This window comes from Trichosurus vulpecula, chromosome 2 (assembly GCF_011100635.1).
Source record: "Trichosurus vulpecula isolate mTriVul1 chromosome 2, mTriVul1.pri, whole genome shotgun sequence".
Classification (NCBI taxonomy): Eukaryota; Metazoa; Chordata; class Mammalia; order Diprotodontia; family Phalangeridae; genus Trichosurus; species Trichosurus vulpecula.
In genome coordinates this window covers 259,698,568-259,717,275 of record NC_050574.1, presented here as the reverse complement: position 1 = coordinate 259,717,275, position 18,708 = coordinate 259,698,568, and the positions used below count along the sequence as shown (strand labels likewise).

The 18,708-nt window shown below is 36.2% G+C and overlaps 1 protein-coding gene across 7 annotated transcripts in view; it reads left to right on the top strand.

Moving 5' to 3' along the window:
- Positions 1-18,708, top strand: part of SF3B1 (splicing factor 3b subunit 1) — a 53,848-nt gene that overhangs the window by 24,228 nt on the left and 10,912 nt on the right. For 3 of the 7 annotated variants that reach the window (XM_036746215.1, XM_036746217.1, XM_036746218.1), the window contains exons 3-20: positions 295-399; positions 649-763; positions 2,591-2,670; positions 3,130-3,297; positions 4,337-4,574; positions 5,322-5,534; positions 5,833-5,954; positions 9,889-10,086; positions 10,215-10,316; positions 10,909-11,088; positions 12,159-12,245; positions 12,716-12,986; positions 13,410-13,555; positions 13,645-13,791; positions 13,922-14,047; positions 17,490-17,711; positions 18,299-18,481; positions 18,583-18,694. In XM_036746215.1, coding sequence (XP_036602110.1) covers positions 295-399; positions 649-763; positions 2,591-2,670; positions 3,130-3,297; positions 4,337-4,574; positions 5,322-5,534; positions 5,833-5,954; positions 9,889-10,086; positions 10,215-10,316; positions 10,909-11,088; positions 12,159-12,245; positions 12,716-12,986; positions 13,410-13,555; positions 13,645-13,791; positions 13,922-14,047; positions 17,490-17,711; positions 18,299-18,481; positions 18,583-18,694 — 2,815 coding nt within the window. Of the gene's footprint in view, positions 1-294; positions 400-648; positions 2,671-3,129; positions 3,298-4,336; positions 4,575-5,321; positions 5,535-5,832; positions 5,955-9,888; positions 10,087-10,214; positions 10,317-10,908; positions 11,089-12,158; positions 12,246-12,715; positions 12,987-13,409; positions 13,556-13,644; positions 13,792-13,921; positions 14,048-17,489; positions 17,712-18,298; positions 18,482-18,582; positions 18,695-18,708 lie in introns of those variants that run through there. The other 4 variants (XM_036746216.1, XR_005009603.1, XR_005009604.1 and 1 more) reach the window with 4 other exon arrangements.

Genomic DNA, 18,708 nt, shown 5'->3' with positions numbered 1-18,708 from the left:
TAATTGAGACTGAAAGAAGTTGTGTAATACATTAAAAATGTTTGAGATTACAAGTAAGGCACATCAGAGTTTTATAATATTTAAAATCATAAACTTTTCCTGAAAGGGGCCTCCGGCATTGTTAGTAATATAATAGAACTTCTGTCTCTTTTCACCACTTCCTCATTATAGTTCAAATAAGAAAAAGGCATGAAAATATAAATGCATAATTTTGAATTCATCAATTCTGTGTACATCCCTTCTACTTTTAAATTAGTTGAGACATTTTTTTTCCAATCACTTTTTTGGCTGTAGGATGATGATGACTACTCCTCATCTACTAGCCTGCTTGGTCAGAAGAAGTCAGGATACCAACCCACAGTGGCATTGCTTAATGACATACCACAGTCAACAGAACAGGTAACATTCTCTTTCTTTTATATAGCTTTTAAAAAATGTCTTGGATTGAGAATTTTACATTTGTAAACTGAACTTCTTGTTAAGGTAGAAGGTGTGCTGTGTAAAACATGGAAATTTGTTTTGAACTCTTTCTTTCCTTTATTCAAACTTTTTCCCCCCAATGGACATATCGTGGTTTTAAAAATATGTGATTTCACTCATTTGTAAGGATGTAAAAATTGATTAACTATGAATTCTTTATTTCTGTAGTATGACCCATTTGCTGAACACCGTCCTCCCAAGATTGCAGACCGTGAAGATGAATATAAAAAGCACAGGCGAACTATGATAATTTCTCCAGAGCGTCTTGATCCTTTTGCAGATGGTAATTCACTCCCACTTTTCTATAAGTCTTGTAAAATTTATTTGTGTGAAGTTGTCTTTAGCCCTTTGATTTTTTTTGGCATGCTTCTGAATTTAGTTTTTCTTTTTAAACAGCCCCCTATTATAGATTTGTTATAGATTTTTAAATCACAGATGCCATATTCTTCATGTTTATAATACAAGTTTTCTTTCTAGGTAGAAGGACAAGAAAATAATGAGCCAATGCCATAGAAACGCAAAGGGTTAAAGGTTTTTCTTTTCATTTTGTTTTGGGTTACGCATATTATACTTTGAACAAATGTGTGTGTTTCTGCTCAAAATACTTTCAAGTCTTTGAAAACTTTGAAAGTTATCATTTCCAAATCATAGAATTTTACAGTTATTATTTTTGAAGTACTATCTTCTCAGCATAGAGCCCATTGCTCTAATCATAGCTCAGTAATGCACCTACTTTGCTTTAAGCATTCCTAAGTTAAAACAAAAGTATATATACAAAGACTTGGATCCTTTTAATAGTTGGAGTCTGTTTTGCTAATTTTAGTTTGCAAGTCAGTTCGAGGGGCATAGTGGGCCTGATGGAAGCTTTCCTCAGGTGAGTGAGTTTCACAATAAAAAAAAAGGTGCCTGTTTCTTAAAATTAGACTCTGTTGCAGGTTTTACAAATTAGAATTTCTGCCTGCATGAATTAGTAGGGATATTTTTTTACTTGCTTAATTGTAATTGATTTAAACATGTATGTCAGAATTCACAGGCCCATACTAACTGTCCTTAATTTCTTTCCTACAGCAGTACTGCTATATGCCAGTCCTGTCTGCATTCTTAAGGGTGCAGTTCAACACATCCTGTGTAGATTATGGTGAAAAAGTATTCCAAAGGAAGTCTTATCAAAGCTAGTGTCAGAATGACACTGCCAATTGGGCATGGTCTTCAGCATAGAAAATGTTTTGAGAATTTCATTTCCCCCCCAAATTGTGGTGGTATACTATTTGTATAGCACATTTTCCCATTTCTAAGAGTAGTGTACCTCCATGCATCTTGTTCTTATTGGGCTTCTTTAAAATATTTTGAAGTTTAAAGAACAAATAATGAAATTTCAAGAATAGAATTACACATCTCATTGTACACAACTTTTTTTGTGTGTATCATAGTAATTGTAGATGTAACATATTTCAAGTAATTTGTAATTAAGCTTTTGCAAGAGAAAATGCAAAAATTTTCTGCAATGTGTCATGGAAATAAAAACGAAAGAAGCCCTCTTATAACATGGCACTTGAATACAAACGTAGAAGTGTTTCAATCAGATTTGCCAAAGTATAAGTGTATTCTAGACTTTTATGTGATGCACTGATCTAGGCTTAGTTAATGAAAGTCAGAATTTCAACAGCTTGCACAGGTAATGTTTTGAATATAAATATCTATCCAAAGTGTTACTAATGTAAAGAGATAATTTTCTAGGCTGCTATTCTGCTGCTTGAAGTCAGAACTGCTGGTGGAGACAAAGGCACGAAAGTGTACGTATTCCGGATTAGCAACCCAGGAACCCATCACTTCTGAAGACTCTTAACTGTGTTTTGTCATTATATTGTTTTATCTGCATTAAAGTACTTGTTTTAAACTGCAGTAGTTATGTTTGTGTTCAAACAGGTTAAATTGATCAGCAAACTCAATAAAAAGTAAGATGTGTAATTATTAAAGTTTTCGATTAAAAAAAAAGTAAAATTAAAGTGATTATGGAATAACATATTATTAGAGCAGGGCAGATAAATCATTTGAATTTAATTATTTTTTATTCATTGTGCTCCTGTCCTGTTGCTGTTATTTTCTGCAGGAGGCAAGACACCTGATCCTAAAATGAATGCTAGGACGTATATGGATGTTATGCGAGAACAGCATTTGACTAAAGAGGAGGTCTGTTAAATGTGTTTTTCTCATAATTTCATGGTGATAGAGATTAATGAGGGAGGTTGATATTAAGGTAATTTTTAGCATATTAAACATTAACTTTAAAAATTATACTTTGGTTTGTAAAATTTTAAAAGAGAGATCATTCTGAAAATGGGAAGTATATTGACCTTTTATGGACCGAAAGACTGGTTGAAGGTATGCTTGCAGAAAGAACCTTTTTCAACAAGGGGAATGGCTTCCCCCAGCACAAATGGGATGATAGTTGGAAGAGATTATTTTGTTGTCTAGAGAGGGAGAGAGTGGACCAAAGGAAATATAAGGGAAAGATAAAGAAAGGGAAGATTGAAGATGCATTATGAAACATAGGATAGACAAGTGGTGGGAAGTGTGGGTAATAATGTTTGAGAACAGTACTAAAGTTATTTTGAGGAATAAATTTTCATCATTAATCTTATTTTTCAGAGGGAAATTAGGCAACAACTAGCAGAAAAAGCAAAAGCTGGAGAACTTAAAGTTGTCAATGGTGCATCATCCCAGCCTCCTTCAAAACGCAAAAGGCGTTGGGATCAGACAGCTGATCAGACTCCTGGTGCAACTCCAAAAAAGCTCTCAAACTGGGATCAAGCAGAGGTAAGTAATTGCCCAGTTCTGCGCTCCCCATGTCCTTTCTGTGGCCTCTCCTTTTTTCTGGTAGGGAGTAGTAACTATTCATTTTGAAATCTCAAGTATGCTGTTAACAGTAATGTCAAGTAACAGGTCACTTACTCGTTGTGGTAGAGTGGCTAGCCCTGTAAGATAGATCTTTTCTGCCCCTCTATAGAACTAGTTTAGATTTCTGGGTCGAGGTTAACTTCTAAAATGGTCCTTAGTATGTAATTTGGTGCATAGTCATTTTATCAAACCTAAAAATAAATTAAAGTGGTGGAGTAGAATTTGTATTGTTCTTGGTGATAGTTGGATGACAGGAGAGAATTTATTCTATTAAGCTCAGTCTTTTCCTTGGGTGACCAAACTCTACCCTGTGGATAAAATCCAGTTTCTTAATTTTGAAACTTTCTAAAAGGAGGAATTTGCATTTCATTGTACTGTGCTACATGCATGCATATGAAAATGAGCAACAACTACTGGTTTCGTTCTGTAAAGCATCTTTTATCTCTTAGGCCAATCATCAAATGGGGTGGGGGGGAATAAACATTTATATAGTGCCTACTATGTGCCAAGCACTCTTTTCAAATATCTGTTGATTCCCATGTCTACCCCTCTCTTTTAGTTCTAGAAAGCTTTGCTTGTAACAGCTTTCCCTTTCAGTTATGGGAAGGGTTGGGGGTTGCTGCTAGAAGACCTGTGTTTGGAAGCTTTGTATGTTTATTATTAGTAGATATTACCTTTGGAACAGAACTGTGAAGAAAATGCTTTGTAAAACTGTTGAGTAGATTTTTAGCTATTATTTTGAAGTCTTAAATTTCCACTTGGTCTGAACTGTTACAATACTATTTAGAGAATGGGCATGTTTGCTTTTTGGGGAGATATCACTGATGTTCTACTTTAACCTCTCATGTAATGAATACAGTGAGAAATGTGTTTTTAATGGGTCTCATATCATTTCTTTGTAGAAATTATAACTATATAATCATTATATGTTGACATATGATTGCATTTTTTGTTTTAGACTCCTGGGCATACACCTTCCTTGAGGTGGGATGAAACACCTGGTCGTGCAAAGGGTAGTGAGACACCTGGAGCAACACCTGGCTCAAAAATATGGGATCCTACTCCTAGCCACACCCCAGCAGGAGCAGCTACTCCTGGACGTGGTGATACACCTGGCCATGCAACACCAGGCCATGGAGGTGCAACTTCAAGTGCACGTAAAAACAGATGGGATGAGACCCCTAAAACTGAGAGAGGTGTGTTTTTGGATCAAGTGCTTTAATTAAGAAAGTAGATTTGGGTGGCTTGTGAAGCACTGATTTACTGAATAATAATGGAAAGTCATTTTGACCGTGAAATCAGTACTTGTGATTGAGCAAAGTTTGATCACGTCATGGCCTTGTTTTCCTATTTCAAAGAGGCTAAAAATTAATTTGAGAGTTGGAGTAGGGTCATTGAAACAATGTTATAGTCTTCTCTACTGTGTTTCCTTGTGCTTAGGTGACCTAGATCTAGTCCTAGTCTAACTTTAGAAACTGGTATTACAAAAGTTTTAATAACAGATGGGCTAGTGCCCATCTGGTGGATTAGGAAGAACTGGGTTCAAATTCGGGCTCAGTCAGTAGTTAGAGTAACAACTTTGGGAAAGTCACTCTCTCTAACTCAATTTCCTTTTCTGTAAAATGGGGGATATAGCACGCACCACCAAGTGTTGTGAGGATAAAATGAAACATTTGTGAAGCACTTACATTTTCCTCTTCCCCTTTCCCTCCTTCTCCCTCTTGGGTGGAGGTAGGGGAGATGGGCAGCAGTACCCTATCATTGTATAACCTGAGAGAATAGAGTAAAAGAAATCCATTCTTGGAAATTTTTATTTTCTCTAGCTCTTAGTTTTCATCTTACTGTTAGAGTTGAAGATTAGTTTCCATGAAAATTTGAGATAATCTAAAATTTACATTGCTTAAGTAAATTGAAATTCTGTGTTTGGTTTTGTTTTTTAAAAGATACTCCTGGTCATGGAAGTGGGTGGGCTGAGACTCCTCGTACAGATCGTGGTGGAGATTCAATTGGTGAAACACCAACTCCTGGAGCAAGCAAAAGAAAGTCACGTTGGGATGAAACACCAGCTAGTCAGATGGGTGGGAGCACTCCTGTTTTGACTCCTGGTAAAACACCAATTGGCACACCTGCTATGAACATGGCGACACCTACTCCAGGTACTTATTGGAGCTATATTTTTATATGTTTTAAGATAATATGTGTTTTATTATAAACTCCAAATTACGGCTTTCCATTTTTGTTTTTCTGAATGTGGTTCATAGGAAAATTTCAGTGATATGCAGAATATTTGATTAAATTTTGGCGGTGGATTTAGTTGATAATACAGTTGAATATAATTTATAAGGCTTTGGATTTGATATTCAGTATGGTATGTATCGGTTTTAAGAGCCTTGGTAATAAGTCTCAAAGTTAGGCAACTTGTTAACTGTATATATCTTTTTGTTTAATATATAGGCCACATAATGAGCATGACACCTGAACAGCTTCAGGCATGGAGGTGGGAGAGAGAAATTGATGAGAGAAATCGTCCACTTTCTGATGAAGAGCTGGATGCTATGTTTCCAGAAGGATATAAGGTAATAGCATAATACAGTAAATTTTTTTTATATTTTGCTTCTTTCTTTTGGGATTTGAATTTTATTTTTAGTTGTCCTACAAGTTTTTAAAGAAGCCTGCATAAAATCTTTTGATTGGCTATTATTTGCCTTGACTCTCCTAAAACCTACACTCCTTAATCTTTTTTCCTTAGCCCCATCCCTGTGTATTATTATACTGAAACACATCCAATGTAATGTATTTCAGGTTAATCCCACAAAGATAAATTTCTCTGAAAATTGACCCCAAAGGGAAAGATGAGGTAAAAAGCATAATACATTACTTTTAGCCCTGTACTTGATGTACATGTAATTTTATGAGTGCTTTCTCCTGGTTATTTGTAAGTTGTAATTATCAGCTAAATGAAGATTGCTTACTAGACTATCAAAGCAATAAGACTGAGCGTTGCTTCAGCTAGCTAATTGTCCAACTATTTATTCCTTTTGGGGATCTATTTGAGGAGGCAGTCGGTTGATTCTTTCAATTTCTATTTTACCCTCTGGCTCTAGAATATCAGGGCAGTTCTCCTTGATAATTTCTTGAAAGATGATATCTAGGCTCTTTTTTTGATCATGGCTTTCAGGTAGTCCAATAATTTTTAAATTATCTCTCCTGGATCTATTTTCTAGGTCAGTGGTTTTTCCAATGAGATATTTCACATTGTCTTCCACTTTTTCATTCCTTTGGTTCTGTTTTGTAATATCTTGATTTCTCATAAAGTCACTAGCTTCCACTTGTTCCAATCTCATTTTTAAGGTAGTATTTTCTTCAGTGGTCTTTTGGACCTCCTTTTCCATTTGGCTAATTCTGCCTTTCAAGGCATTCTTCTCCTCATTGGCTTTTTGGAGCTCTTTTGCCATTTGAGTTAGTCTATTTTTTAAAGTTTTCTTCAATATTTTTTTCAGTATTTTTTTGGGTCTCCTTTAGCAAGTCATTGACTTGTTTTTCATGGTTTTCTCACATCCTTCTCATTTGTCTTCCCAATTTTTCCTCTACTTCTCTAACTTGCTTTTCCAAATCCTTTTTGAGCTCTTCCATGGCCTGAGCCCAGTTCATGTTTTTCTTGGAGGCTTTTGGTGTAGGCTCTTTGACTTTGTTGACTTCTTCTGTCTGTATGTTTTGGTCTTCTTTGTCACCAAAGAAAGATTCCAAAGTCTGAGACTGAATCTGAGTGCATTTTTGCTGCCTGGCCATGTTCCCAGCCAACTTACTTGACCCTTGAGTTTTTTGTTGGGGTATGACTGCTTGTAGAGCAAAGAGTACTTTGTTCTAAGCTTGAGGGGATGCGTTGTTGATTTCAGAGCTGTTTCTATACAGCCAGCTCTGCCACGCCAGCACTCCTCCTTCCTCAAGAACCACCAACCCGGACCTGACGCAAATCTTCAGCAGGCTCTGCACTCCTGCTCTGATCCTCCACTTACTTCTTCCCACTAGGTGGGCCTGGGGCCAGAAGTAACTGCAGCTGTAGTTCTGTAGCTGCACCTCCCCCGCTGCCCCTGGGGCAGTGGCCTAACCCGGAACTCTGTCCCCTGCAGCTTTTCCCACTAACCTTCTTTGTTGTCTTTGGTGTTTGTGGGTTAAGAAGTCTGGTAACTGCCACAGCTCACTGATTGAGGGTGCTAGGACCTGTTCCAGCCTGCTGCTGGTCTGGTTGGTCCTGCCGCTGCCCATGCTGAGCTCCACTCCCCTCTGCTCCAGACCTCATCCAGTGACCATCTAGGCTGTCCCTGCTTCCCTCTGCTATTTTGTGGGTTCTGCAGTTCTAGAATTTTTTCAGAGCCATTTTTTATAGTTTTTTGGAGGGACCTGGCAGGGAGCTCATGCAAGTCCCTGCTTTTCAGCTGCCATCTTGGCTCCGTCCCCGGAAGTCCAAGCATTCAAGAAACCATCAACATCTGGGTTGATTGAGCCCGGAGGCTCTTACAGTGGCTGCCCATAGTCTCACGCCAAAGCTCCTCCAGGAGTGACAGCCTCCCAACTATTTATTCCTAAGGTGTTTTTTAAAGCATTCCTTTCTTTAAAAAAAATTGAGTTCCATATTTTCTCCTTTCTTCCTGCCCCTCACTCACCCACTGAGAAAGTAAGCAATATGATATCAGTTGTTCAGCTATTTATTTTAAATTCCTTTCAATACTTGCCAAGTATGTGTCCAGAAAAGTGTTGGGCTAGTCAGAAAAGTAAGAAGGAGTTGCTTCTCAAGGTTTGATCAGGGATTTTTTATAGTGTTATAAAGATACTAAAAAAGAAGATGGGAGTTTTAACCATGCCTTTATCCAGGAAACAGTGGAAAAGCTTTTCTTTGCATGGAAACTCTGTTTAGGACAATATATTTAAGGCAGAAGTGTAGGAAAAGGATGAATTCTTCAGTCCTATAATTTGGTCACACCACCTTTTTTCTTGGGTATGCTTGCTACTTAAAAAATCCAGGAGTCTTTTATCTGCTGCAGCACTTTCTCAGGTCATATTTATTAAGTACCTAACCATATTGGGTCTCACTGGTATTTCTCTTACACGAGCGGTTAAGACTTAGGAGGAATCTTTATGTAATTTTAAGAACTTCTGAAACATATAAGCATGGAATCAGGTGTCCTCCACAACATTTTGCCAACACCATTTTACAATAATATGTTACAAGTAGTCTCTATACCTCATTCTTGCTATAATACCATCTACTTCTACATGTAATCTTGCATTTTATAAAACCAGTTAATGATAATAGATTGCATAAGCATAGGCCTTTTCACAGCAGCTTGAAAAATTCATATTTTAAACTAAAAAAATCTTAAAACTGTTTTGTAATCTGATTTGATTCTATATCTAGTTTTATAACTGATTAACCCCTGCATTTCATTAGTAAAATTCTTCTCAAAGCCCATGCAGAATTTTTTTTTCCTATTTATCCTTTTCTAGAAATAATCTCAGTGCGTGCTTATAGTTAAATTGTGGGTTTAAAAACCTAGCATGAAAGTGAATGGACTCTTGGTATGGATAATTTGTAAAAATTGATGCTATTCTTAAACCCTCAGATTTCTCAGTTCTAATTGTCAATTTTGCAAGTAGTTTGAAAATCTTTTCTTTTAGAAATTATTTTTTGATCCTTTGTTAAAAAAAACAATTAGAAAATGGCATTTCCATTAAAAACATGAATCAATGCAGTTCCTGTTCTAATTTTTGGAGCATAAGATAGATGTATGCCTGCTTTTGTTTAAAATATTAAAATTGATGGAATTTTTTTTAATGTTGTAGTTTTAAAGCCTTGAGTAAGTATAGCCTATAGCCTTTATGGGCAAACATTGTTCAAGGTTATTGTTTAAAAGTACCTTCCAGTTAATATGAACTCTGATTTTTGTTCCTTCATATTTTGCAGTATTACCATATATTTTTATCAGTCATTTCTGAAGGATTGTCTTTGATACTATGGAATCTTGTTGTATCTTAGAAAATATCTTAGTATCTTAGAAAACATTAAGTGGTCAAAATCTTAAATCACTATCATTGCTGCAAAATGAAACATGTTTAAGAGAAGCAGGAACCAGTATGCTACCTGGGTTCATGTCTCACCTCTTACATATCCTGCCTCTGAGACTCTTGGAAGGAGTTCCAGGAAGCTCTCTAAAAGTGTTAAGTTGCCTAACTTCTTTGGTAGAGGAAGTTCCTTATAAAACACTCCCTATATCAGTGAAATTATAGGTTTGAAACAAAATAAAACATGTTCATTATACCAAAGTAATCACTGATTCTTGTGAAGGCAGTTCATTCTTGTAATTTAAAACTCCTTATTAATGTAGAGAATGTTTTTGAGATTTGTATTCTTGACATTAAGGCAGTCAGAAATTCCTAAAATTTTAAGTCATGTAATGCTATTATATAATTTTGATGATACTTATATATCACTGTTAAACTCTGTTTCTTTAGGTACTCCCTCCACCTGCTGGCTATGTTCCTATTCGTACTCCAGCTCGGAAGCTGACAGCAACTCCTACACCTTTAGGTGGCATGACTGGATTCCACATGCAAACTGAAGATAGGACTATGAAAAGTGTTAATGATCAACCATCTGGAAATCTTCCATTTTTAAAACCTGATGATATTCAATACTTTGATAAACTGTTGGTAAGTAAAAATAATATACTTAGTGAAAGGCTTGATGTTTCCCTTTTATTTGGGGGGAGTGGGGAATGGGTGGTCTTATATACTATATCATCTTACCTTTTATATTATTTATGAAAATTATTCTATAGGTGGATGTAGATGAATCAACACTTAGTCCAGAAGAACAAAAAGAGAGAAAAATAATGAAATTACTTTTAAAAATCAAGAATGGCACACCTCCAATGAGAAAGGTGAGAATTAATTTTAAAAATCACATTATTATGTTATTAAGTATAATGGTTTATAATTATACTTTCTGTGGTACCACCTAATTGTATTATGCTTTCCTTCAGACAGAATAGGATGAAATTAATTTATTATGCAAGGTGAAAGGTTTAGCTTTACGATAGAGTTTTATAAAGAATCACACTTTTTAACATTTTAAATGAACTTTAGGTTTTGTACTTTTTTTTCCCCTGGAGATCTGAAGTTCTTTTTAGTATATTAAATGGTTTTTGATATTACTGTAAAAAATAGAAAAGAATTGGAACAGAATTAGCTAGTTGGTATTATCTGTGCCCTGAAAGTAGGAAGATAAACTCTGTGAAATTTAAAGTCTTTTCTAGCACTGTCTGTCACAAGTTGCACCAGAAAATCATTGGTTTTCACCTTTTATTTGGGTACAGTTGGATAGCTCATTATGTGGTAAATTCACTCTAGTGCTGTGCCAAAAATGCTCATGAACTGTACTCCTTTTTGGAAAAGAATCATGAAAACCTGTTTTCAGACAGGATAAATTAAAAATAAAGAAATTCTCTTAACTCACTGCTTTCTTGTTTTTAGGCTGCATTGCGTCAAATCACTGACAAAGCTCGTGAATTTGGAGCTGGGCCTTTGTTTAATCAGATTCTTCCATTGCTGATGTCTCCAACACTTGAAGATCAGGAACGTCATTTGCTCGTAAAAGTTATTGATAGAATTTTGTATAAGCTAGATGATTTGGTTCGACCATATGTACATAAGGTTTGTTTTTTTTTTCTTCTTAGCTTTTAAAATTCGAATCTTTTTCATTGATTTATTTTCACATTTAAAAAATGATAATAGCTTTTGAGTAGAACTTGGGAAATAGTTTTTTTAATACATGTTCTGTAATTATGAAAAATGACTTAAGTTGAATATTTTTGAATATTGAATATTGTTAAGGGGTAAGTAGAATGACTTGGAATCAGGAAAACCTGGGTTTGAATCGTGCCTTAGATACTTTTTAGCTGTGTGACCTTAGGCAAATAACCTAACCTTTGTGTATTGAAGTTTTCTCATTTATGTAATGAGGTCACCGATAACACCTGTCTCACCTACAAGATTATCTTATGGATCAAATGAAGTAAAGTGCAAAATATTTTGCAAACCTTAACTCTCTACATAAATATTTGCTCTCATCAGTGATAAAACATCTTTACAGAATAGTTGGGTAGATTATAAAAATGGTACAATAAAAACCTTTTTATTATCCAGAATTCTATGGGAATGTTCTAAGTACTTGAGCTTTTGTACTCCAAGTGTAACTCTTTAGTAAACAGTTTATTTTTACCTTGAATCACTCTGGATGAAAATATCATAATTTTATGTCCTTTTAAATGGAATTATTAAGAGATGATTTAACTTAATGACTCAAAACTTGTTATAACAAAAAATTATGCAGTGCTTTTAATACATTGATGTTCTTATGGACTGTTGAAGTTTATTAGGACAGTTTAATAAATAACCCCATTCCTGCTACAGGTTTTTCATTCTGACTTGCTTTTTTGCTTTCTTGGCTACCTCCTCTCCTATCTTTATTGTTGGTATTTTTTTTTAAACATTTTTTTTTGAGTTCCAAATTCTTTCCCTCCATTCCCTCCTCTAACCATTGAGAAGGCAAGCAGTGATACCCATTATACATGTGATGTATTGTAAAACATTTCTATACTGGCCAGATCCTGTACTTTTAAATTCTATTCTATCTGTGACTTAGTGAATGATGTATAATTATATGTATAATCTGTGGAATGAGGCTGATTATTGCTGTGACACCTACTTTCTTTTCTTCACAGATCCTTGTGGTTATTGAACCACTATTGATTGATGAAGATTACTATGCCAGAGTGGAAGGGAGAGAGATAATTTCAAATTTGGCTAAGGTATTTCTTTAGATCTTTGATGACATTGAATCAATTTTCAAGAAGAAAGCTAAATTGGCCATAGGAAATGTGTGAATTTCAGAGGCCAGTTGCTCTTGTATTTAAATATAAATGTCAGAGGGAAGGAATTAATTAATCCACCACTTATTCTAGGCACCAGAAAATTGTACTAAAGCAGGTTGGTGACTACTAGGGGAGACAACCTTGTGTAATACAAAGTGCATTGGGGTTGGAATCAAAAAGCCTGGGCTCAAGTCCTCACCAAGACACTAGTATTATGTCCACAGGAATGCTAACCCATCTCTGGTAGTCAGTTTCCTTAACTATATAACAGTAAAGATACTCTCACTATCTACTTCACAGGGTTATTGTGAAAGAATTGCTTCATCAGCTATAAAGTGTGCTATAATTAACAAAGTGCTTGAGGCATGTAAATGTTCAACTTCATGAGTGCTTAACCTTTCTTTTAGGCTGCTGGCTTGGCAACCATGATTTCCACTATGCGACCTGATATTGATAACATGGATGAATATGTCCGTAACACAACAGCTCGAGCTTTTGCTGTTGTTGCATCTGCCTTGGGCATTCCTTCGCTGTTGCCCTTCTTGAAAGCTGTGTGTAAGAGCAAGAAGTCCTGGCAGGCTAGGCATACTGGTATTAAGATTGTACAGCAAATTGCTATTCTTATGGGTTGTGCCATCCTCCCTCATCTCAGAAGTTTAGTTGAAATCATCGAGCACGGTAAGTTGTCATGAATATACTAAGGTTGTTGTTTTGAACTTAAATGTGTGATATTTGACTTAAAACTTTTGGAGGGGCAAGTGTTGCTTTGGGGCAAGATATTGAAGGATAGCATTTGCAAGGCTGAAAGTATAATTGGATGTTCTTTACTGTTATTGACAGCAAAGTGGATGTGAGCTTTTGAGCCTGATTGATAGAGCTGGCTATGTCTCCTCACACACAAATAATGATTTAGCCTAGGATATACAAGGTCATAGTATTAAAGACGTAGAAGTTATGTGCTAATAGGCCACATTTATGATGTGATTTTTTGGCCTATTGTTTGTTAAACTTCCTGCTTCACCTACCATGTGTGCGTTTTAATTAGACTATTAGAAGCAATGTAGGTTTTTTGTTTTTAAACTTAATAGTCTTATGTTTCAGGTCTTGTGGATGAACAACAGAAAGTCCGGACCATTAGTGCTTTGGCTATCGCTGCTCTGGCTGAAGCAGCTACTCCTTATGGCATTGAATCTTTTGATTCTGTGTTGAAGCCTTTGTGGAAAGGTATCCGCCAGCACAGAGGAAAGGTATATATAAAAATTAATTCCTACTTCTCCTTTTCAAGTTACAACTTGAACTATAATTTTATGCCTACTTTTTTTTTTTATTAAAATAGGGCTTGGCTGCCTTCTTGAAAGCTATTGGATACCTTATTCCTCTCATGGATGCAGAATATGCAAACTACTATACTAGAGAAGTGATGTTAATCCTTATCAGAGAATTCCAATCGCCTGATGAAGAAATGAAAAAAATTGTGTTGAAGGTATGTCATTGATTTATCAAAAATGGGTTTGTATCACAGTCTAAAGAGAAAATTGGCAAAAGCATTACTAAAGAAGCCAATTAGTTTTATAGTAGCATCTTCATCCCCTTATTTATTAAATGTCTTCTAGGTGGTAAAGCAGTGTTGTGGAACAGATGGTGTAGAAGCAAATTATATCAAAACAGAGATTCTTCCTCCTTTTTTCAAACATTTTTGGCAACACAGAATGGCGTTGGACCGAAGAAATTACAGACAGGTAAGGTTTAGTTATGAAAACCATTGTGACGTGTTGCAGTCATTCTTAACTTAGCAATGATAGCAAATATAGGGAATCTGCCATATTTATTCAATTGAATTCAGAATTATATATCTATAGACAGTGTATAAAATTGTCTACTCGCTGAAGAAATAGATTAGTAGGGTCATGCTTTACTCTTAGCTATTGTACTTTTTTTGTCTGGTGCTTCATTTAAATAAACCTGGCATAGTGCAATATTTTAAACAAGGTTTTCATGTACAATATTTATCCTGCTTGGCTTTTGGTTTTCTTTTCTAATTCTACAACTTGGGGTACCATATTCTCAAAAATATGTTGCACTTACTGAAAGCAAAGTGTTTATCTAACCCTTGAAGTGTTCTCAGTTCACTTTTCTGCTTAGTGATGTTTCATAAATGTCCTGCATACAGTTCGGTCTCTAGATTTCTGGGTCTTTGCTTCAATTCTGGGTATCAGTTTAATATTTGCTGAGTGACTGCTGGATGAAGGTTCTGGGCCATTTTAAAGATAAGTAAGAGATGAGGTAACCTCAACATGTAGCAGTTAAGATCCCAGGCACACTTCCAAGGATTGGGGACTTTGTGGGCAGTGGTTATTCCCACATCTGATACAGATTTCAGTCCCTGTGCAGTATAACTTAGTGGACATATTATGGCTGAAAAATTCCTCATTTATGGTTAACCCAGAGATTAGCTTTTCTGAACTTAGCTCATCCTGGGACAATAGACAGTGTGTTGCTAGCTTTGTATTTGGCATTTTTCCAGCTTGGTTAGACCTGCCCCAGCTTCTGCTTTGTACAACTGTAATAAAAATTAGAATGTGGTAAATGAATAGAAACACAAAGGAAATTGAGGGGGTTGAGGAACAGGAGAATCAAAGCTCCATGACAGTAGAGATCGTTCTAATCTTTGTCCATGTGTACCCCAGCATCTAGCAAGTACATTGTCTGCAGCAATTAAGTGCTTGTTGATTGATTGTTTTTAGTTGTAAGGAGAAGGGAAAGTTTCCTGTAGGAGGTAGAACCTGACCTGACCTTGAAGAATTGAAAAGCACTGTTTGGAGATAGAACATTCTAAGTATAGGGATAGTCTTGAATAAAAGCAGAGTTAAAAAGAGCAGAAATTAAGACAATATTGAATACTCTCGTTTTATTACAGTGTACAGTGCAAGAAGGGGTTGGGAGAGAAGTAAGAGATAAAAGTTGGAAAGTCAGGTTTGAACTAGGTTATGGAATGCTAAGGAATTTGGACTGCATACCGTGGAAGAAGAAGGGTCTGACTTTTTTTTTGTATTTGGGAATGACTTTAAAACTGTACATTAGGATGATTACTCCTATGTTAATACATAGGATAGACTGGAGGGTTGAGAGATAATAATACAATACAATAATAATAGAAGTGAGAGGTGATGATGTGAACTAGGGTCATCATATTGAGGAATGAAGTATGAGATGATGCAGATGCAAAATGTCAGGATTAGGCAATGACTGATGTTGAGGGGAGATGGAGAGAAGGAGGAGTTGGGATAACTAAGGCCTCTAGTTTAACTGAGATGATGGCATCCTTGACAAACATTGCAAAGTCATTATAGATTGCATTGAACATGTACATATATTGGAAGCCAATTTTCTTTATTACAGACTTTTTTCCCCCTTGTGATATCTTGCTTTCTCCTAAAAGCAGAGTGCAAAAGCTAAAATTTTTAATTAATCAGGATGACCAGTCGCTTAGAAAGCATTTATGATGTGCTGAGCACTGTGCTAAAGTGATAATATAAAAAGAAAGGTAAAAAGTGGCTCCCCTTACAGAGCTTGCATTCTAAGGAGTGAGACAACATGTAAATAACTAAGTCTTTACAAAATATGCCCAGAGTATGAGTAGATAGGAAGTAATCTCAAAGGGAAAGGCACTGGGCAGCTGGAGAAACAAGCTGAAGCCTCTTACACAAGGAGGGATTTGAAGGAAGTGAAGCAATCTTAAGACAGAGGTGAGAAGGGGCTGGAGAGGGGGAGCATTCCAGGCATGGGGGAACATGCCTATTTAAAGACACAGAAATGGGAAATGAAATGTCAGGTTCAGGAAGCTGCCAGAAGGCCTGCATAGTAGCTAGTTTGTAGAGGGGAGTAAAGTATAAGAGACTAGAAGTGATGGGGTAAAGTTGTAAATTTGAAACAATAAGACTTGATTTACAAAAATCACTCAACTGAGTGGGTGATAAGTGGGAATGAGCCGAGACTTTAGGCAGGCACCAATTAGAAGTCTAAAAGCCATTGCAGTAGTGCAGGTGAGAAGTGACGAAGACTTGGGCTAGGCTCACAACTAGGTTGTAGCTTTGTAAATAGAGAGAAGAGGGACATTGCTGAGAGTTGATTCTGTGAAGATAGAGTCAGCAATTTGGGATTGGATATGTAGCGTGAGAGAGAATGAGGATAATACTGAGCTTGTGATCCTGTGTGACTGGAAGGATGAATATTGCCCTTGATGGGGAATTTTTGGAGAGGGGAACATTTTGGGGAGGTGTGGGATAAGATGGGTGGGGCAGAGAGATTGAGTTCTGTTTGATCATGTTGAGTTTGAAATACTTCCAGGATAATCAGTTCAAGATAACCAATAGGTAATTGGAGCTTAGTGTAGGGAGACTAGAGTTGGGTCTATAGAGCTGAGGATCCATAGATAACGGTTCATTGAACCTATGATTGCTGAGGAGATTGATTGAAATTGTACAGAAGGTGAAGAGAAAGCATCCCAGGACTGAATGTTGGGGGGGATATGGGATATCCATGCTAAGTCAATCTAAGTGAGTGTTAGACGGAGGAAGAATTAACAGAAGACACTGAGAAGGAATAGTCATTCGGTTAGGAGAAACATGAAAACCTACGGAAGAACAAAGTATCTAGGATGAGACAGTGATAAAGTGTCAGGTGCTGCAGGATGGAGAAAAGGCCATTAAATTTGTCAGTTGAGATCTTTACTGACTGGGAGAGAGCAGCTTCAGTTGAATGATGATGCGAGGAGAAAGAATGCAGAGGGTTTAGAGGAGATTATAAGCATGTTCTAAATAAACAATGTTCAAGTTTTTGTGCAGAGCTTACTATAGTGCCTCATTATGTAGTGGCACTTAGCAAATATTTTTTGTTGATTTAAAAGCACAGTGGGTGATTTCTTCATGACACTAAAGTTAGGTCCTTGTATAGCTGATATTTCTTTACCCAATAGGCTGAAGGGGGGAAAAATCTCATTTTTTATTCTTAAGTTAAGATGCTCTTCAGGATATCCTGTTACCTATTATTTTTAGTATGTGTCTGAAATTTCAGGGATTTGGGGAACCACAGGAGAATTATGGTCAAGATGCCTTTAGCCTTCATTTCCTTAAAAGAAAAATGAATTAAGAATGTTTAAGAGCTTGCTTTTTCTCTTTTCAGTTAGTGGATACCACAGTGGAGTTGGCAAACAAAGTAGGTGCAGCAGAAATTATTTCCCGGATTGTGGATGATCTGAAAGATGAAGCTGAGCAGTACAGGAAAATGGTTATGGAAACTATTGAGAAAATAATGGGAAACTTGGGTGCAGCAGATATTGACCACAAACTTGAAGAGCAGCTTATTGATGGCATCCTTTATGCCTTTCAGGAACAGACCACAGAGGTAACAAGTTTAACTTGTAAGAAAAATTTGCCTTCTTTCTCTTTTACAACTTACAACAGATTGTTTACACTTAAGTGTGTGTCTTAACGTTTTTATGCAGACATAAAAAAGAATGAAATTAAGATTGCAAAAAAGAATGAAATTAAGACAGCAAGAGCCTCAAATTCTTGTTTATTTAAAGTTTTACTGATAAAACTTAAAATTTGGATCTTTGTCTTTTATTTTCCATCTTACTCTTATTAAAGTCCTTCATTATGTAGTTTTACTTGTTCCATTAAGCCACAGTGAGCCACACCAATAAGAGCACTTGATCTAGGGTCAGGAAACCTTTGTTTTAACACTTTGTAGTAGCTGGCTTTGAACTTGGGTGTCACTTGAAATCTCAGTTTCCATTTCATTATCTGTAAAAAGAGCTGAAGAGTTCTCTGTAGTTTCTACTTTGGAGTTGTAAGGAAATTGCTTTATAAACTTTAAAACACTTTATAAATATGAGGAAGAACCTTAAATGGTAAGGAAATAACCTGAAATATTCATTTTCATCTATTGCTGTTCCACAGTGTAAGTTAACTGCCTTTTTTTTTTTAAAGGACTCAGTGATGTTGAATGGTTTTGGCACAGTAGTCAATGCCCTTGGCAAAAGAGTCAAACCATATTTGCCTCAGATCTGTGGTACGGTTTTGTGGCGTTTGAACAACAAATCAGCCAAAGTCAGACAACAGGCTGCTGACCTCATCTCTCGTACTGCTGTTGTGATGAAAACTTGTCAAGAGGTAAATTTTTCTTACATTCTTCCCCCTTTGCCCCTTCCTCTTATATATAAGATGTTAAGTAACTTTGGTATCTGTTTCTAAATTGTATTTCTTTATTTTAGGAAAAATTGATGGGACATTTGGGTGTTGTCCTGTATGAGTACTTGGGTGAAGAGTACCCTGAAGTATTGGGAAGCATCCTTGGAGCACTGAAGGCCATTGTGAATGTAATAGGTATGGAATTTTGG